Genomic DNA, 21,824 nt, shown 5'->3' on the forward strand with positions numbered 1-21,824 from the left:
CCTTTGAAAGGTCTGCAGCCATCTGCAGCCATGGGCAGGCTCTCCACGAAAGAGAAGGAGTAAAGGACAGCTTTTTAAAATAGTTCTTTGTATCCTAAAATCAAGCCTGCATTTGTGGTAATCCTATCATTTACACTAGTTCCATTTTTTATACATGCCAAAATGAGCCGATTTGTACTTATTTAATGACTGATTATTGATATTAACTGCAGCAAGCAGTGATGGATTTTGCTAATTCTAGGCCTGTCCTTCACTGTCTTGCACATCATTTGACTTGTTATTATATTCGCCTGATTTTATGTCAGATGTGTTATTACAATGAACTATCAGCGTTAATTTTGATACGGAGAAAAGCGGGCTGGCCTTTTGCCCTTTCGTGAGCATATGGGTGCCACGCTGCATGAGCAAACGTCTGTCAGGTGCTTAATGGCGCCTCTCAGTGGAAAGGAACGCGTAGAGTCCTGTCAGCGGGGATGACGGCCTCCACAGTGACTGCTGCTCTATGACAGGGGAGCGGAGGTGGCGTTTACTCAGCCAACACGGTTGCTGTTTTTAATAAAGCAGCGTGTTTTGTGGTGACAGGTTTTCAGATCATGTTGAAATGCTCCATAAAAATTTTGTCTGAAGTTAACAACTGAAATGCTTTTCTGTTGTGATGACTTTTGAAATGTATCTGTTGAAGAAAATACGTAAAACAAACAGCTGGCATTTAATTACCGAGTCTGTTGCATGGCAACCAACATGCAGATGATGTTCTCCGTCGTCTAACCTTGAGGATGAAGAAACAGTAAGGTAATGGGTTCCTGATGATGCCAGCCAAAATTTACAAAGGGGTCCTAAACGTTTTGTATGAGTCATGCATTCTTGATGCTCAGCCTTGCTAAGTAAAGACCTATTAGGAGACATTTGCTGCGTATTTTCCTTTTTGCGCAGAAGAAATTCTGTTTCCCGGTCAATTTTTTATTGCTCATTAATTGTAGTTAAACTTATCTTCTTGCCTTGGGTGCTGAAAAAGCAGTACACAGCTGTGATGTTCTGAAAGGGGAGTCATTTAGATGATGTAAGGAAGGAAATGTTCAAAATACCAAAGCTGAGAATTAAGGTACACCAGCAGAGGGCGCTGCAACTAAACACACATGGGGCTGAAAGCTCCAGTCACTGGCTTATACATATACAGGATATCCATTTATGGTCAGGGGTGTGGGGGTGTAGTGGTGTGGTGGGGGGGTGCGGGGGTGGAGCCTATTCCAGGCAGCACAGGGAACAAGGCCAGGACGATAATAGATATATAAAAATGCACACGCACACACACATGTTTGTATTCATATCTTTGTGGGGACTCTCCATTCATTTCTATGGGAAAAACTCTGATCCCAACAATGACAACCTTAACCCATACCCAGCCCTAACCTTAACCATAAGAAAGCAAACAAAATGAAAGACTTTTTTAGTTTTTCGATTGCAATCATAGTTTTTTCATAAAGGGACTGAGAATAATGGTCCTCACAATGTCAAAATAAATGTATATACCCCCCCCCCCCAAGCCACGCACGCACAAACACACACACACACACACACACACAGTGTGTGTAATTCATACAGTGTGTGTAATTTTACTTCAATCGCCTTCATTGTGTTTTGTCTAAGGCTGTCTATATTTACCTGTTTCCCATTAAATATTAGTGGAATTAAATGGAGAGGGAACATGAATTAAATGGTTGTTTTCAGATATAAAACATATGACCCTTACTGGCCAGGATCCTGCTCACTATAATCAGGAATCATCTTTAAGCTTCATTTAGAAAGAATGACGTCTGGACCTTAGTTGTGGCTAACCAACACAGCCTAAGCTACGCCATTGTGACAGCAAGCTACCGGACGTTTAGTCAGCCAAAGCGAAACGGTGTTAAAATAGCTAGCATGCGATGTTTCGAAACACTTCACGGCTGACATTTATTGCTTCTGCTCCCCCTCCCCCCATTTACAAAATCTGTGAAACACATTATGGGATTTCCAGGCCGTGTGTCACCGAAAATGAAGAGGGGTCAGGGGCAGTGTCCATGGCAGGCAGCACCACACCTTCATCTGTCTTTGTGATGAGTAAAATCCACTTTCCTTCCACTGTGTGTCAAGATATAATGGCCTAACTACGCAGCCATAAGCCGCCAGTGACGAATGGCGTTTCTGTACCTTCCTGTGTCGTTTCTGAGTCCTGTCCGCCGTTATTGTAAGCTAGTCGTCACCGTTTATCATTTACGGTGACAAAATGAGAAGGAGGGAACAGAAATGGTTATATTAGGACTGTTATAAAGGAGATAACCAGAGGAATTTTTGGTGAGACTTTTTAATCAGATGCATACGTTGTAACGCCCCTGTCGATATGCAGACTGAGTGAATCTTGGGTTATGGTGGTCATGAATCCGACCACTCACACATGATTACTTGGAATTTGTAGTTATTCAAAGGAGACCACTCCTATCTCCCGGAAATTTAACTCTTTCAAAAAGTGCACAGTTCACAAAATTACTAAAAGTGGTTTGTAATATTACTTGATTTACTATACACTGAGTTTAGCTTTGTAGAGTCAACTTTTCTCAAAATGTCTACATTATTTTTTGGGTCTCCCTTTTTCAGTATGTGCTTTGCAGACGTGCTCACATTTCTTGGAGCTTATATCCACGTGACACTGAGTAAGCATCAGCAAAGGACCCTTAAGGTCAGTTCATATGCAGTTCAATGTGTGAGTGTTTCAGCAGATTCCACCGATTCTCTGGGTGCTTCATGGTGACTGAGCAATTTGCAGATCAGGTGTGGATGATGATCTCTGCATCCTGCTACAGCTTATGGTCTCAAGGTCATTTGGGACCCAACGAGACAGCTGTGAAAATGTCCTCTTTCCAGTATATCTTACATGCAGACATGGTCCCACTGTATCTGTCACACATTAATGGTAGTATACAAACACAAACTATAAACAACATTAAACAGCTCTGCTAAAATGCACAAAAAAAAACAGAAGATCAAGATGCTGAAAAAAATGTGGAAGCCAGCTGCTGATTTGCTGGGAGGTCACTGGTTCCCTGAGTTAATCCTCTCCTCCACTTACAGTACCTACCTCTGATATGTGGTGCCCTCTTGTGAGGAAATCAAGCAACGGATGCTGGTCAGATGGTCTATCACAGAAACAGAAACACAAAACACAGGCAGGCGGGTCACATACATCATTAGAAATGGAAATGTGTGTGTGTGTGTGTGTGTGTGTGTCTGAAATGGTGCCATACTAATAACACTGATAAAAACAACATGTCAGTGCAGAACATATAAACTCTATACAAAGCTGCACTTGACTTTTTCCATATGCGAGCGTCTCCTGAGAGATAGCATCTGCCTTTTTGGAATGCTGGTCTGCATTAAGCAGAGAGGTATTACACTGGAGAGTTAATAACCAACTTATAGAGCAGGAGACACCTAAGTCAACTATCTTCATACATCAGGTGGTCACAAAGCAAAAGGAAAACTTCCGTTAAGACCCTACAGTGTCACTATACTTTAAAACACTGGTTTAAAAGGAGCATATAAATTCCTGTATTTTAAGTTGAAAAGATTACTTATTAAATCTGTGCATCTGACAGTGTCACCTTGCCATTTTACATAACAACACAAACATTGTGTCAGGATCCGGCCTGTTTCCCTGTTTAGCCAGCTGGTGTTGCTGGCCATCCCATTTTGTGTCCCCTCATCTTCTGTGTTTCACTGGGCAATTCCCGGTGGGCCAGTCTGATGTTTGTGCCGCAAGTCATGGCACTGGGCTGATCACGCAGGCTGCTACCGCTGTCCCTGGGCCGCCTCCACCTCCACTGGCAGCTCTCGTTTTTTTTTTTTGTAATTAACCGTTCAAGTCAATTAATTATCAAGTCAATGAATTGTGTGGCGTTGTGGTTTATAACATAAAGTTATATAATTTAAATGATACAGTAAAATCACGTGGACTCGCCTATTACGGAATATTGTTTGTAACGGACGAGGTCCGCTGGTCCCGGCCGTGCGCCTTTACTAACATGCAGAAAAAGCATATTGGATATAGCGGACTCGCATATAACGTAATTTCGCTTATAACGGACAAACAATTTGGTCCCCAGGGCCACTTTTAGCTGTAGTTCTGTTTGGCTATAACAGACATGCAGGCTCCGCCTACAAGGCGTGTGGCGTGCCGGTGATATCCAGCGCAGATACGGAGTCGGGATTATTAATAGTCATGCCTCTGGTCAGGTAAAGTTGGATTACTACATGTACAATATAATAATCTATACCACAAGTGTGTCTGCTGGGGTGTGGCATGAGTAAATGGTGTCCTCTAGTTGTGTTCTGGGCAAACAGCAACTCTGGATATAACGGACTTTGGATATAACGGGCTGTTTTGCCCGGTCCCTTGATGTCCGTTTTAACTGGATTTTACTGTAGTATGATGACGCCACATAACTGGGAAACTTTGTCTTTTAGCCCCTCAGAGTCAGAAGCAAGATCCAGCACCAAGTACCAGCCGTGAGTCCACAAGTCCAGAGTGGGCAGGTAGCATTACTCATTGAGTGAATATTATTAGAATTAATATAATGAAGAGTATGGTGTGGACCTGCTCTATATGAAAAGTGCCCTGAGATGCTAGATGATTCAGCACTACATTAATGAAACTGACCTGAATTGATCAGAAGGCTTTGTAAAAAGGGGAGATTTGTGCTGAGAATTATGACCGTTTTTAAAATGTGATTTATTGTCAGAAGCAGAGCCAGGAGCCAGTAGCAATGGTGAGCTGTTGCAACAGTGTGTGAACAAGCAAGCATTAGTTCCAATATAACCACTTTCTATGCCCAAAACGATAGCAGTGACCCGTTATATTTTTATCATTAAAAGTAAGATAGTAAACAAACAAAGCCCACAATTGAAAGGGAATAGGATGAAAGTAATATGAAATAAGCCTGCATATTTTGCCATTGAAAATAACTTAATTGTTTACGTCAAAATGTGTTTTCCATATAAAATGTGCTAAAGCTTTACAGATTATAATTTTTTATTGTGATACAGGTGCAGGCGAGTCTAGCACTGGCTTGGAAATATTTTAGAAATATACACTGAATTACAAGGCTTTTCAGAACAGTGTGCTATTGTAGACTTAACATGTAAGGTTATAATTACACGATTTTAATAATAATAGGCGGTGATCTAACGTGGGCCGGTCTGAGGCATGAAACTCCAGGGCTGAATATGAGTCCCACTCCAGTCCTGGGTCCTAGAGTGTTCCCCTGTTCCTCAGGCCACCACGTGCATGTGAGGGGTGAGTGTGGGACCGAGAACCGAGCTCCCCTACAGTCATGGGTTTGAGACAGTTTTTGTCACCTTGGTTAATTGTTTTTGTATTTCAGTTTAGGTCTCTGTGTTTGTTTACCTTGCCTGTGTCTAGTTTAATTATGTTTTCTTTACCTATATTCCCAGGGTCACCTAGTGTTTGAATCGGTAGTTTTGTTAATTATCCTTACCAGTGTCTTTTTGCACTAATGCTCAAGACTGAATAATTGTACTGATACTGTACTTGAATGAGCTACTTTACGCTACTCCAGGTCATATTACAAGCCTACAAACTTAGAAGGAAGAATACTGATAAATCTGAAAATCCAAGGGTTATCACAATTCGTAACTCTTTATTTATTTATTTGTTTGTTTGTTTATTTATTTATTATAGGCTCTCTGGAAAACATTACAAAACAGAACCAACAAATTGCATAGCTTTGGAATATTGCAATTACGGTTGCCATATGAAGGGAAAAAGTCTTAGTTTCTAATTTTAACAGTTGTTGGTGGGAAGTGACTGAGTAAGAATTTTTGCAGGTCCTGTGAGTTGTTTTTATAGTTTATAAATGTTGCTTTTCACCATTAGATATTTTTGCCAAATAGTTTACACTGAAGTGAGTTTATGATTATTCTTGTATAAACAAAGCTGGTCACACTGAATTGCTTCTAGAAGGGTTGTGCCAAAGATTTCACATTTTTATGCAAGTCGAAGTTAGTTTGCCGCCCCCAAAGCTTTAAAGTGCAAACATTGTTTGATGATGAGCCACATAAAATATTACTTAAATAAGAGAGGAAATTCTGAAAAACACATTTATGGAAAGAAACAACAGTAGCATTGTGAGACCCAAATTTTCTTTATTTAGTTCCTGTCCCTTATGTGTCACACACCTTTTGTCTTTAATAATTTAATTTTATCTGGATGCTCTAAAAAGCTACTCATATAGCTTACATTTGTTTTATTTGTTTGTTTGTTCAACCATTTTATAATTGTCAAAGCATCATATTGAATTGGATGTTGAGCAACAGAACCTAACCCAATTAAAACTATAATATTTAAACTGGAATTACTGACATACACCAAATGTTTATTTCTATTGTAATTAAAGAAAATTATATGAAACATTGTGAAGATAAATATGAAGCGGAGAACACAGTTGTGTATGATCTTAGATTTATTTTCTTTATCTGCGCACTTCATCCTACTAGTCATCATCCTGGAACAAACACTTGAGAATAATCTATACAAACGAGTACTTTCACTCTTTGAAGGAATGCATGAAAAACCAATTGATGTCTCGATGAACCTACTAAGGCGACATCTCCACTCCCTGTGGTAACAAAACAGAAAGGGTTCTTATAATCCCAAATGTGGATCTGTAAGCACAGTAACTATGATTTTGTTATTTAATACTGTTATTTATCTTAATCCAGGTTTGTCTTTCTTTAGTAACCTCAATTAATAGCTTCATAATTTTCTTTCCACAACTCTAGTTTATTACAGGGCATTTTAATTTGGCCTGAGCTCTGTGTATGTGGCTTATTAGGGTAATAATATGTGATTCACCAGTGAAGAACTGTCATCCAGTTCATGGTGTACCTAATGCCCTGTACTTCCTGAAATAGACTGTACATCCCCATGATCCTAACTGGATATGTGATCATCAAAAAACTTGGAAGGAACTTTATTTGGCAGTTTAGTTGTGTCTTGGCAGATAACCTAGACAACACACAAGATTGATGTTTGATTACCCAAAATGCATTTGGGTTACAAAGCCTGGTGGAAAAGGCTAATCCTATGGGCCAAGTTTCCAAGGAAACATTTTACACAAGCAGTTAGAGTGTGATGTTGTAACATGCCTGAAACTTCCTAAAGCCCAATTAAGCATAAACAGTATACTTTTATAGCAGTGTCTTCATTCTAGTGAACTAAACATGTTTAAATATTTAAAAAATCTAGCACCTTCTGTTTAAGTTTAACATAATAGAAATTAACAACCAGGATGAGGCTTAATAAAGCTGTTCTCTTTCTATTGATGCAAATTGTGTAGTGTATGTCAAAGACTATGTGATTAAAATCATAAATAAAGTAACTAAAGCCATAAACAACAAACAGATTTTGATCCATTAATGTGTTTGTGTGTTTGATTAAACTAATGAATAAATATTTGCACTGCGGGGATTGCAACTGCAACTGTCCAACCAAACCACCTGGAAGACTTTGAGAGACATGATACCAATTTTAGATCCAACACTGGTGACTCAGACTCGGGGCTTAAGCCAGATGGTGTCTATTCCCCTTGGGTTCAATTGTGTCAACAGTTGCGACACAATGTCCTGTTAAAAAAAATAAATAAATTCTTTGTGACTTTTGCTGAGGTCTCAGGCAATATAAATTCCCTATTTATGGAACCCATGGTCTTATTTTTATTGTGTAAAATATTTAACTGTCACCCTTAAATGTCTCTGAAGGTTTCAAAGAGAGAGATAAATGCAATGATTCTTATGTAATCTTAATTAAACTAATTAATAATATCGCAGGATTTAGATTAAATTAATTTAAAATCATGCGAATTATTGCTCATTAATATTTATGTGAAAAATGTTCTTTCAAGCCATTTCAAAGTTTATGAAGAAAATTAATTAAATCAATTTGAGTTTTATAAATAGAGAGAATTTATTGAGAGTTCCTGCTGCCTAATGACACATCATACTCAGGGTGCAGCGTAGCCCTGCTGTGATAATCTCCTGAACTCCGTGATCTAGTGGATGCAGAGCTGCAAATACACCACCAATCTAATGATCTAATGAGCAACTGACGATCCCTACTGATCCCAAGCTGCCGTTTATGCAACTATCCTGATAAGAGTCTCCACGGCTTCTGCATCCTGGGTGCCAAACGCCGATAGATATTTTTTACTCCATTATTGTCTGTCACAACAGTCCTGACATATGTAGGTCAATGTATACAGTAATGTGTTCAGTATGATATACACAACAGGCTTGGTTCAGGAAATATGCAGAGCTTATTCCACACCCTATTAAGTACCCCATAGAGTCAATAAAACATTTTAAAGATCAGCGTAATTCATTAAAACTTTGGATCTTTTGGATAAGAGTTCCAAATGTAATAAAAGGTCCCAGACAGAGACAGCTGGCATGGTGCCCTCCCCAACGTTGGCACCTCGCTTAAGTGCACTGCACTGACAAGCCCTAATGAAGTCATTTGTCTGTGCTGTCCTGGTCTGGGCCACCCCATGACCTGGACTGAGGGTGGCTCATCGCCGCTCACCAGCTGCTGCTCGCCTGCCACGATCGCGCCTCTCTCAGCATCTCCCCAAAAGCCCTCTGCTGAATTACAGAGTGACGGGCAGCGGATGTGTTTGTGTCCTTCTCCCGTGGGCTGGGCACACCAACCATGAATGCGGTCACTTTCCTCATCCTTGCAAAGTCCGTGCTGGGAAATGAGACGGGATATCCTTTTGTAGACATCAATCAGACCATGGATGGTGGAACGCATCTGAAAGCAAGGCCCTTTTGCGGTGGGGGTGGGGGGGGGGCATGCAGTCAGGTCGTCTGTTTGCTTTTGAAAAAAGATTTAACTTTTTGTTTAAAGTGACACTGGTGTAGTGGGTATCTCTGTTACCTCACACCTCTGGAACCAGGGTTCGAGTCTCTGCCATGGCTCTGTATGTGTAGAGTTTGCATGTTCTCCCCGTGTCGTTGTGGTGTTTCCTCTGGGTACTCCAGTTTCCCTCCCACAGTCCAAAAACATGCTGAGGTTAATTGGAGATACCAAATTGCCTGTAGGTGTGTCCATATGAGTGAATGGTAGGTGCGTGTGCCCTGTGATGGGTTGGCACCCCATCCTGAGTTGTTCCCTGCCTTGTCCCTGGCATAGGCTCCGGACCCCTCACCACCCAGCATAGGACAAGTGAGTACAGAAAAACCACATGTAATTCAGGCTCTCATTAACAATGATGCATTAAAAGTCACCCAGGCATGGGCCCAGGTCACCCCCCCACAAGTCTGTGGTCCATGAATCAGATGAAAATCCCAAGTTTCTCTGGAAAATGGGAGTTTATTCCTAATCATGGCTATCAAAATGCTTTAGGACAAATGAATTTGTGTTTGTTTTCTCTCCTTCATAAAATAAACATATTTTGTGTCTCCATTATGCACTGCATGATAGTATAAAGTCTAAAATCTACATTATATTTTGCCTTAGAGACAGAAATGATCTCTTATTTGTGAATCTCTCCTGCCAAATGGCGAATGTGTGCCTTGTGATATTTTTCTCTCTCATGTTAAAGAGAGTGAGCAGATGTAACAGACAACTGGAGCCGCTGGCATTACAGGCCGCTTTCTGCTTCCTGGTTAATCGTATCTTAGAGCAATAGCCCAGTCTGATTGAGATTAAGATGCACTTCCCAGGGGGAAATTTCCTTTTGCGGTGGTTGGCTGGGCATGAATGTGTGTATGTTGGGGATTATCACATGAAGAGAAGTAGCTTACTTTGCTTGATTGAACTGAAGTTTCTTAGAACCTGATGTCAGAGAGCAATATGACAATCTTTCAGCAGTCAGGGTGTATTTTGTTCAACCGTGGAGTTGTGGTCAGACACCAAACTCCCTAACTTTAGGTTCTAAGGGAAAATCAGCAATTGTTGATTGATGAAGAATATGTGTGGGACAAAATGAAGAAGCCGATAGCTGAAACCGGCTAAATGTGAGAAGCAAAACAATGTTGATGGGTTTCATTGATCATACTCCAGTTTTCTCTTTATAGCAACGTTAAAAAAAAGAAAGCAGATAAGATGTGAAATCACATCAGACAAATGTCTTCAGTTCAACTGGAGGGTCAGCAAATGGAAGAGGGGGGCCAGCAGACCGCAGTACAAAAGTCTTTGAAACCCTGTGAGAATGACAGACTTGCATAGACGTCATATGAAAAATGCATTTGCAACTAACACAACTAACACAAGTCCAATTCTGCAAGAATGTGGAGGCACAACAGAGAAGGAGAGAGAGAGAGATTATCTTTGTGATATGAATGACATCATTTCAGCATCTCCTGCTCCTCCTCCACTTAAACTCAGTCCTCCTACCCGACACAAGCCTCAGTGGACAACAGCTGGTCAGCGTTACACGTCTGAGGCTGTGCAAACGGCACATCTGGATTAAGAACTTGTGGAACGTGTGGAACGAGTCTGGGTAAGAATTCTTGACTTTATGCATTTATGAATAGCTAGTTGCCTTAAGGAGCACAGAGCTAACTTAAAAATCTTAATTTTCTCCTTTTCAATATACATGTAGTCACCTTTCTCGTCATTGTACAGATAGCAAATGAAACAAAGTTCAATTTAAGTTTTGTTATGTATTATTTAGTTATTGGTTTATATATAGAAGTGTATATACAATAAATTATTACATGTTGATAATAATGAATAGAGTGAATAGACACCATTTAACTATAAAAAGGATGTAGCCGTCAGACAAATCAGAATACGAACTGAAAATAAACTGTTTTTGTCTACAATTTTGCATAGCTTGTGTATAGAACTGTATTCTTCAGCTGTTAAAAATTATGGATTTTTAAAAAGCAAGGATTGGAAATTTAACTTTAAATTTTCCTTTTATTTTAAATGTAAATTTTATGAAATAATTATGCCTCTTTTAAATTACCACGGTCAGAATTGTCTATAGAATTTTTGTGTAACAATACGGCAAACCACAAGTACTGTAAAGTATTGCGTTCTTTTTATTTCTGATCAACTAATACCAATTAACAGGTCAGAAGATAATGTTTTTGACTTATTTAGCCAAACAGTTACGAAAGCAGAGAATTCTGACACAAGTAAACACCGGGTTACTTGTCACAAGGTCCTTTACATTCCAGAAAAGAGGTGACATGGTCCGCAAGATAGCTGCATGTGGTATTAGTATTAGTATGTTCCTAGTATGTTCTAAGGGGGTGCCTTTCACAAATTGCATAAAACTGAGATAGTAAGAGTGTGGTTGTTCCCTTGTGAGTCACTAGTGGAAACTGCCTTAATCATCTGAGGATATTATTTCAGTGAGTGTAGACCTAGACTCAGAAGTAATCCAGGAGGGGGAGCGCATTCATCGAGAATGCAAACATGAGCAATGGAAATGGCTTCCACGCTGGGCAGCAGTAGGATGTGTAGTAAGGTGCTTAATCAATGACAGGGCTGGAGTTCTACCTGATGAATGTACGTTTACTCCATGACTCCTGTGCAGTGTTGAACATTTCTGAAGGTGTTGAATCACAAACGCTGTTAAACTCCACCAGTTAGGGGTGTAAAGATGTATCAATGCATCGTGATGAATCAGTTATTAAGGTTATGATTCAATGCATCGACCTGTAATGTCAGAATCAATTTTAGGGGGGTAAAATAAAGATGCTCCGAATTCCAGGTTTCGCAAGTACAGTAGCAGCGTCTGCACATGAATTTCCAAAATTGCAGGGGAAAGTTCATTAATATTCATAAAGAAGATCGTACCTGATGATATTTGCGAAAACCGTTTTGGGAAACCCCAGAATGCTCTCTCTAATGGTTAAGATTCTCTTTGCGCAATGATGACTTTTCGAAACGTGCCTCTGTTTTGTAGCGGTAATATTTATTTATTTATTTTGCAAGACACACTAGCAACTGTCAAGACCCTGAGGAATCTAGATAGCTACAGTAGCTAAGTAAAAAGTAATATTAGCCTTAGAGATGCATGATACTTGTTAAAATTTTGTGGAAGATTGCACTGGATGATCAGCTATTTTCCGTAGTGGAGGTTGATGATGATGGTTTTCGTCAACTCATTCACCACTTTTAAGAGGTCTCAAAGTAACAGCATACCGCATATTTGTAAGATCAATCTTTTGTTTTTCACAGAAGAAAAAATGGCATAACGTCATTCTTCCAGCGGCCCCCGAGTTAGCACTTCCTACAATGTATTTGATGTTTTTTCTCTCCAGTTCCATAGTTGGCCCATTGAATTAATTTTCTGAGATGCTACTTCCTTTGTATTCCATTAATAGCTTGAAATTAAATTCCCATGGAAAGATTTCAATTTAGGTTATCAAAATGATTGAAGAACCGTCTAAGCGAAACAAATCGTGACAGAATTCAAGATTCTCGATGCATCGAATCATTCCCTCAGTAATCATAATCTAATCTAATCGCCTTGAAGACATCGAATTACAACCCAACCTCAGGGTCATAATCAGGCTACATGCTATCCTTGTTTAAAGTGACAATATTCTTATTTATAAATTATCCTCCTTCTCATATAGCACTCATGTCCGTAGTGTAGATCTATACCAAAGGAGGACTCAGACTCCTGTGTTTATGAAACCTTGTTTTTATACCAGCACTGGAGTAATGGCTAATTGGTTCCGTATTGTTCTTTTTGAAGAATCATGGATCGGGTTTAGTTTCCATGCATGTTTATTCCGTCATCCAATGATTCTAATACAGACGTCATTTTCCAATAGGTCATAACATGCTCATCATTTCCTCCCACAGCTCCCAATGGATTTAAAGAACTCCAGCCACACCAGCCCACTCTGGGCTCCTACCAGCAACGTGACAGACTTTGACGAGTGCAACCTGACGGCATCCTGGGACTGGTTAATCATGATCCAGCCCTCTTATATGACAGTGATCTGCATCCTGGGTCTTCTGGGAAACTCCTTTGTGCTGTGCGTCTTCTGTCTGCGGAACAAGCACAACACTGTGGCTGACGTCTACCTCAGCAACTTGGCGGCGGCGGATCTGGTGCTGGCGGCGTGCCTGCCCTTCTGGGCCGTGACCGTAGCCCAGGAGTTCGAATGGCTGTTTGGTGAGCCGCTTTGCAAGCTGGTCAACATGTTCATCGCCATGAACTATTTCTGCAGCGTCCTCTTCCTGGCCGTGGTTAGCATAGACCGCTACCTGGCGCTGGTGAAGCCATTGTCATTCGGCAGAAAGAGAGATACTGCTTTGGCCAGAAGGATCTGCCTGGGCATTTGGGTGGTGGGCTTTCTCCTCAGCCTTCCGGTTCTGCTGTTCCGCTCGGTGAAGGAGGTTCCTGCCCTTGGGGTGAACGCATGCCAGCTGGTCTACCCCCATCAGGGCTGGAGGGTCCAGTGGAACGTGACGACCAATATCGTGGGCTTCCTGGTGCCCATGCCAGTGCTGTCGTTCTGCGGCTACCGCATCGTAGCTGTATTCAGGGAGAACCATCCAAGGGGTTTCCCCAGGGAAAGGACTGAAAGGAAAGCCATGTATCTCATACTCATCGTTTTCTTGACCAATGTCTTCTGCTTGCTCCCACACCAGATAGTGACCTTCCTTGACACTCTAGATTATTACGAAGTAATCACCGGCTGTCCCTGGTGGCACGGTTTGGACATCAGCTCCCAGATAGCCACCTACATGGCTTTCAGCAACAGTTCGCTGAATCCCTTTCTGTACGTCATTGTGGGAAGTCATTTCAGGAAGCGGGTCAGACTAATGGTCAAGCAAGCCCTGAAGCGTGGGGTGAAGGACAAGGCTTCCCTGACTGCTAATTTCACCTCCACCACTAAATATATTCAAGCCAGTAGAATATCTTTGCCGCAATGCAATGTAAACTAGGCCTTGAACGATACATCAGTTAGCCGATAAAATCAGGCGATATTAAGGTTTCTTGAATTTACAGACATCAGTGTAAAACCTGTGTCTAAGGCACTAGTGATGTCTCTTTAAACATGTGTATGACTGAAAGATTGACTGATTGATAGATTTAATGATTGATTGATTATTACATTTATATTGTGCTTTTCAAGACACCCAAGGTGCTTTTACCAAACCAAAAGGGATCCACTTTGACCACCACCACTGTGTAGCCCCCACCTGGATGATGCAATGGCAGCCATCCTGGTACAGTACACTAACCACACAATGGTTATAGTGGTGAAGGGGCAGGAGAGAATTCACCAGTTAGATACAGGGGGTGATTAGGAGGCCAAATTTGAAAGGGCCACAGTGGGAAATATTAGCCAGTGCATCGGGTTACCACTCCTCCTCTTTCGAAAGATGCCCAGGGATCTTTTATGACCTTAGGGACCTCAGTTTTGCGTTTAATCTGAAGGACGGCACCATGTTTACAGCACAGGGGCAGCACTGGGGCATTGGAATCCACACCAAAGCTTCTTCCACCATGATAGAACATGTCAGTCGCTGGAGAAAATGCAAAGAAGCTATGGCAGACTGTGGGGCTGGGATTATTACTAAATCTTATAGTACAGACTAAGGTTGACGCATGACAGAATGTGTGTGGTCACATAATGCAACATCCAAGAGTTAACACAATTAATGAACAGTGAAATCCAAATATACGCCATGTAAGCGACCAAAATCCAGAAAGGGCTGGGTAAACTCAACGTCTGCTATCATACCTGAAGTCACACAATTTAAAATAACTGTTAGTCATGTAATGTAAATATTGTTCAATACCACACAAAAAAAGTATTTTGTGTGAGTGTGTTAATTCAGTTTATTTATATTGTGCTTTTGTTAAATAAACAGTGTATTTTGCTTATGCTCATTTCAACATTTGTGAGAGTTTATGGTATTGTCATTCCAAAATATGCAGGCATACAATTAAACAAAATAGTGTCTGAGGTGGCTTTTAATATAACATTTATATTCTTTTGAGGATTTGTGAATATCTATGGTTTAACTGATAATCTTTTCACATTTTTTAGCTATGTGTGATCGTATATAATGATTTGTAGCATTCTTGAAATACTAGTGCTATACATTATTCTGTAATGTTCCTCTGCAGCACTGTAATGAAATAAGGTTTTAAAAATCAGTTTAAGGATGATATTTGCAGTGTTTCTGTCTCCAAACAGCAATTTTCCTGCAGAGTCAACGTATTGTCCTGTTAATGCTTTACTGTTCCTGTTGTGTTATTTTAAAGTTTCATTTGTAATACAAATTTTAACTGTGTTTGTATGTAGAGTTTGAATGTGAAATGTTAATATTTTAAGGAAATTAATTACATGCAAATATTAATGTGACTATTTATTGTTGGAATAGTTTCAGTGCGGAAACAAGTCTCACTGCAATCTGTATATATTAATGATTGAATACATACTTTAAAATGTTTATATACAGTGTATATGTGTTTGATATAAAATTTGTACATACTGTACAGTATGTATATATATCTACATTTAATAGTACATATAAATGTTATTTATGTTACCAACAGTAATGTATTTGTTACAAAATATTTACTTATTTACTTTAATACCATTTTGTTCCAGCCACCAGTGGTATTTCTAGCTTCTATGTCACCCTGGGCGACCCTCCCCCAACAAGTAGCGTGTTTTCTTCTGTTTTTTCTAAACTAAGTATCTGATGGCTCAGACCTTTTCTTATCCATTTGTGTTCATTTGGCACTTGAGCCTCAATACATCATCTAACACTGTCAACTAGCCTAAACCAATGTTCTCCATAGCGCTGTGCAAACTGACTTTATATTATCCTTAACGATTTCACACAAACCAGGAAAAAAAATGTAACAATATATCTGTGAAGCTATATGTTCACAGTTTTATGACTTAATTATGGTAGCATTCTGTAATGCTGCTGATTTTGCATTAGTTCAAAGTCAGAGGTCTACTAATGGATAGATTCCACCAATCCCCCTACTCAGGCTTCCAGTGGGGTGACCTGAGGCCTGCGCCCCTCCCCATCTCGTAGCCTGCCTAGCTCACAAACTGGAATCAGGGTGCCCACTCCAACAAGTAGCTCAGGCCCTGGCCTACGCTCAGGTCATCTGCCGGGGGAGCTGAGGCCCTGGCCTACGCTCAGGCTATCTGCTATGATAGCTCAGGACCTGGCCAACGCTCAGGCCATCTGCCAGGGTAGCTCAAGCCATCTGCCAGAATAGCTCAGGCCATCTACCAATGTAGCTCAGGCCTTCTGCCAAGATACCTCAGGCTATCTGCTAGGATAGCTCAGGCCCTGGCCTATGTGAAGGCAATCTGCCAGGGTAGCTCAGTCCCTGGCCTACGCTCAGGCCATCTGCCAGGGTAGCTCAGTCCCTGGCCTACGCTCAGGCCATCTGCCAGGATAGCACAGGCCCTGGCCTATGCTCAGGCCATCTGCCAGGGTAGCTCAGGCCATCTGCTAGGATAGCTCAGGCCCTGGCCTATGCTCAGGCCATCTGCCAGGGTAGCTCAGGCCATTTACCAGGGTAGCTCAGGCCGTCTGCTAGGAAAGCTCAGGCCCTGGCCTATGTGAAGGCATTCTGCCAGGGTAGCTCAGTCCCTGGCCTACGCTCAGGCCATCTGCCAGGGTAGCTCAGTCCCTGGCCTACGCTCAGGCCATCTGCCAGGATAGCACAGGCCCTGGCCTATGCTCAGGCCATCTGCCAGGGTAGCTCAGGCCATTTGCCAGGGTAGCTCAGGCCGTCTGCTAGGATAGCTCAGGCCCTGGCCTTTGTGAAGGCAATCTGCCAGGGTAGCTCAGTCCCTGGCCTACGCTCAGGCCATCTGCCAGGGTAGCTGAGGCCCTGGCCTACGCTCAGGCCATCTGCCGGGGTAGCTGAGGCCCTGGCCTACGCTCAGGCCATCTGCCGGGGTAGCTGAGGCCCTGGCCTACGCTCAGGCCATCTGCCCGGGTAGATGAGGCCCTGGCCTAAGCGCTACACGTTCCCAGCAAGCCAGCCACCTGTGTCGGGATGCTGCAAAATGCACATGACTCCTTCGAGCCACATTTCACGGGTATCCAGCCCTCCGAATAAACTCATTATTAGATGGGGCTCATAGCTGCCATTTATCACCCCTCTCACACAATGTCCTCATTTTTTTTGCCTGTATCATTTTGGTTGACAGTTTTCAGAGCATGACCATTACTTTTATTTCACTGTGTCCTTCATAAAGCATCTGTGACACTAAATTGCAAGTATGGAACAAGGTGGATCAATGACTCAAAACATCAGTCACAGATTATAGCAACCTGTGAGACACCAGACTTTCAGATGGTTTGGGGAGCCTTTGTTTTTACAGAATATTAAATAGTGCATTTTTGAAGCATTTTTTTAAATAATGTTCTAAGACAACAAGTATGAACACTGTGATGAAAATTGTGTTTCTACTCACTTCCTGTGCTTTAATTTGTTTAGACTTATTTGTTGCATGAAGGATTCGGCCTATCTACACAATATAGGTCAAGACAGGCCTGACATTATTGTTGTGCTCATTTAGCAGAACTCTACAGGCTACAGTCGCTGTTTGCTGTAGCGTTCATTCTGTCTTGTTATCAAAATACCTGAATGTTTGCTGTGATACTGTCCGGGTTTCCCAACAGTCACTGACGCAAACTGTGAACAGGAGGACAGAGAGGTCTGGGTCAAACCATTTGCAGTTTATCTGATTACTACACCCGGCCCTTTGCTCAAGACCACGCTCAGCAATCCACACCCCTCAAAGAGACCCTTCAAAGCCAGAAAATGATTTCAATAAGTGGCCAACATAGATCACCACAACAAGGTTTGCAAATTTAATTGCCTGTCCTGAATTGAATTTAGGGAACGGCATCCAGAGAGTAAAAACAAGCAGATTAGCTAATGCCGTAACCGGAATGAACCTAAATTCATGGCTCGCTCTCTGCCCTGCTCTCCTACGCTCCTCTTGAACTTTATAAACAATATGGGGCATTGCTAACGTCAAGCGTTTCTGTTTGTGGTTTTTTTCTGACAAAATTGTTTTCTTCAAGTGGAAAAGTATGAAGATGGGTCAGGCTTTGGCTCACGCCAAGACCAAGAGGTTCCAGAGATTGCCTGTGGATTCGGCCCTTTCTCCATAGTCCGGTGAGGACTGGAAACATCGTCTCCAGTCTGACATTAACAAACCTGTGCAGTCATCCGTCTGGCAATCTGGGGGTAAATTAGCTCCTGCAAGGATGTTCCAATCTTAGAGGTCTCAATTCTCTCTTTAATTTCACTAACTATGAGATCTGCTTCCTTCTGTGGCAATAATGTTTCCCAGGAAGAATCCCTCTGATGAGTGCTGGCAATATATACTGTACTGTCTGTCAGGTGTCACCAGAGGACACATTATCTAATCTTATTATATTTCCAAGTTTGGCATGGGGTCTGATGTGTTAAACTTGCAGAAAATATCTGAAAATATCTGAAATAAGCACACAGATGTTTGTTGTAAAATGCTTAGATGGATTGTTTGCCTTATTGATCATACAATGTTTTGATTAATGATGATTAAAGGAAGGATTGTGGTGAGTCATGAATTTTTAATAAAATATTACTACCACTGTAATGGGTTGATGCCCCATCTTGGGTAATTCCCTACCTTGTGCCCATAGTGTTGGGGATCCAGTCCCCTGTTACCCTGCACTGAAGAAGTGGTTACAGAAAATGGATGGATGGATGGATATATATTGTTACCAATATGTTGTCATACTACTTTTACATGTTTTGCACCGTCTTGCTCCCTTACTTGCATTCTGTGTTCTACACACCTTGTGAGCTGTGACCTTCCACATGGACTGACTGGTTGTTATTCATATGGCCCCATCTAGGTTAAAACAAGACAAAGTTGTCTGGAAAAACACTAAAATGTGTTCTTGGCTGTAGAAGCTAAGAACATCTTTATGGAGGGCCTCAGACGGGTTGAAACACTGAAACGGACTTGCACACTTTTCACAGATCCAAGTGAGCTCTCTCATCTTTTAATTTCCTTTTGTTTCACATTTCTATTGTTTTATCTACTACATTTTAAATGTACTACACTATCAAACTCAACTGTCTCCAGAGCTGGTCATTTCTGACAGTCATTTCAGCAAAATCCAATAAGCTGTATAATTCCACATGCTATTTTATTTTCATAATCTGCACATACAAGTTGATAAAATATAACCTTGTTTCAGCTGCTAAAAATGGTCTGCCTTAAGGCTGCCATTTGCCTTTCTGACTTAACATCTGCTGTGTGAGTCCCGGCTGCATTCATACAAACTGTCTCAATAAAAAAATGACTAAATCCACTGTAAAAGATTTTTCTCATCAGTTTTGCTTGCTTGATTTTAATTTCTGTAATTACATTTTATTCTGCACTTGTCTAAGCTTATTTCGAGTCAAATGACTCATATTTAATATAAAAGTGCAAAAGAATGCAAATACAGTATTCTAAATGGATACTCTTAATTGCAAGTTTGACTGCTGGATTTACTATTCTAGGAAAATACTTCGGAAGTTTTTACTCCAAAATGACAAAAAGGGAAAATAAAAAAATATATATAAAAAATAGCTGGCAGGGAAAAAATTGTTGACACACTATATAAGGACACAATTAAAAACACGACCACTCCTAACAGGATCTTAATGATATTTTCACAGTTTTAACTACCTGTTTTCATGCAGTTGAATCATATCTCTCCGTGCCACATACTGACGTGGACACCTTTGTTTTGTGCCACCAGGTGGCGCTCCCTCGATATAAAATTATTATTTTTAAGTTATAACACATGAAGGTTTTTGAAAATTATTAGTTGAACATATAATCTTTTGTAAAATCTTAAGCTGCTTATAAATCTACATACAAACCACAGCCCTCATAATCAAACACAGTACTTACTTTATCCATCCATCGATCCCACTTGTCCTATGCAGGGTAGCTGGGGGCCCGGGGGTGATACCGGATACTGTGGCGGGGAAAGAACAGAGCCTAGAGGCAACTCCGCGATGACATGGGGCGGACATGCAAACCGCATATAAGGAGAAAGGGGGCTGAGACTCGAACCCGAGTTCCAGAGGGTAACTTTCATGGCAAGGAAGTAAGGGCATGTTTCCTTCCTTCTTTTTGCTAATGTCTTCAGTGCTGACTTTTTCATTGATTAGATGCTGAATGACCAGGAGGGCACGTGTAGATGTTTATATTCTTATTCTATGTGAATAATTTAGCCACAGATGCAAGCGTCTATAACACTTACCGTAGGACATCAGTAAAACGATTAAATGTCTTGCCCTTTTTTCCTTGTGGTTTGTTTTATCGGTTTTCTGACTCGTGTCATTATCACTGATTAAATTATTTAAATTACATATTTCTACATGTAAGATTTTATGACTAAAGTATTAATTTCTCTGCCAAACTGCAGGCAAACAAGACATAAGTTTCCAAGTAAACGAACTATTTGATACACATACAATGCAAATAAAGGCTATAAAGCATTTTAGGTGGTATAGAAATTTTTTAAAGTGATGAAAAATATATCCATAGATTTCTGCTTCCAGGATAATAAAATTAAAAAGTTCCATTGTTTTTTTTCGAGCCCTTTACTATGGTGAGACGGCCACCCTCGTGTTTTACGCATACAGCAAATGATAAGTGTTCAACCCATATGAGAAACTGAAAAATATCAGTGTAATTCCATCCCTTTGATGACATGCAAGTGCATCAGGACGAGAAGCAGGCACGCTCCTGGTGTCGGAGGAGCTTTCGCATTTTATGACCCCCCCACCCGAGCGACTTACAGGAAGACACATGGCACGGTGATTGACGTTACTCTGTGGGGGGCAGTGTCATTTGCCTGTCAATAACATATATTATTCAGAAGGAGGGGAAATCAGTGTTAAATTGCCATGTAGGCGATCTCGAAGAGCGATCCGAAAAGAAAGAAATGCAATGCAAATTAAATCTCCCACTGACTAGTAGTCGAGGCTCGTGCAAAAGAAACTAGACAGACAACCACCCCTCTCCCCCACAGTTGAATGTGATTTGAATAGTGAAAGGATTTCAGTAGTTTAAGCTTACGTTTGCAAAGTGCTTTGGTCAGGAAATCAACAGCAACAGCAACTGTGAGGTGATCGGCGGTGCTTCCCCCATAATGGCAGGTCACCATCAGCATTTCGTTTCAGTGCTATAGCTCTCTGTGACCTCACTGCGACAGCTTGAAATATCTCCCCGTTACTGCAGCAACACGGGGAGAAAAGCCGGGGTCCAGCGCCATCTGCTGGCCACAATGAAGTCTCACGAAGAAGGTGAACTGCACTGTAATAAACATCCAGACAGACACGTGACGCAAAAAGCACCATAACACTTGCTTTTGTGCATTTTAATCCGGTCTCATTTAACGTCTTCATTAGAAAATCCATCTGTCCCTTCCGAGATATTCATATTACAGCAATTGTGTTTGTTACCTAGGTAACAGGTATACAGCTGTCAGTTGGATTCTGAAAAGCAGCACTTTAAAGACAATGCGGCTGTAAAATGAATAGGATTTCTCTCGCTGTGTGTCAGTGAATTGCATAGGATTTTACACTCTTGTTTCTTGAGCAATGTCTTTAACCCTGCTGGGGCTAAGTGGCTAAATACCCTGTGCTCTGAATCACTTAATACCCTGTGCTCTGAATCACCCTGTGCTCTGAATCACCCTGTGCTCTGAATTGTACGTTGCTTGGGACAAATCGTCTGCTAAA

General features: G+C 41.2%; 1 protein-coding gene and 1 long non-coding RNA gene across 2 annotated transcripts; one reads left to right on the plus strand and one right to left on the minus strand.

Moving 5' to 3' along the window:
* The first annotated feature begins 10,298 nt into the window (after nt 1–10,298).
* LOC111841778 (B2 bradykinin receptor) lies at nt 10,299–14,918 on the plus strand. The gene is made up of 2 exons (XM_023807765.2): nt 10,299–10,553; nt 12,881–14,918. Exon 2 carries the CDS (start codon nt 12,887–12,889, stop codon nt 13,970–13,972), a length of 1,086 nt encoding a protein of 361 aa, XP_023663533.2. The 5' UTR covers nt 10,299–10,553; nt 12,881–12,886; the 3' UTR covers nt 13,973–14,918.
* Nucleotides 14,919–18,881: 3,963 nt separating this feature from the next.
* Nucleotides 18,882–21,297, minus strand: LOC140581045 (uncharacterized). Its single transcript, XR_011984127.1, has 3 exons — nt 21,160–21,297; nt 19,984–20,050; nt 18,882–18,927 (listed from the first exon to the last, which is right to left on the minus strand). It is a non-coding gene; the product is annotated as an uncharacterized lncRNA (long non-coding RNA).
* Between the last annotated feature and the right edge of the window lie 527 nt (nt 21,298–21,824).

Source organism: Paramormyrops kingsleyae, chromosome 19 (genome assembly GCF_048594095.1).
Source record: "Paramormyrops kingsleyae isolate MSU_618 chromosome 19, PKINGS_0.4, whole genome shotgun sequence".
Lineage (NCBI taxonomy): Eukaryota > Metazoa > Chordata > Actinopteri > Osteoglossiformes > Mormyridae > Paramormyrops > Paramormyrops kingsleyae.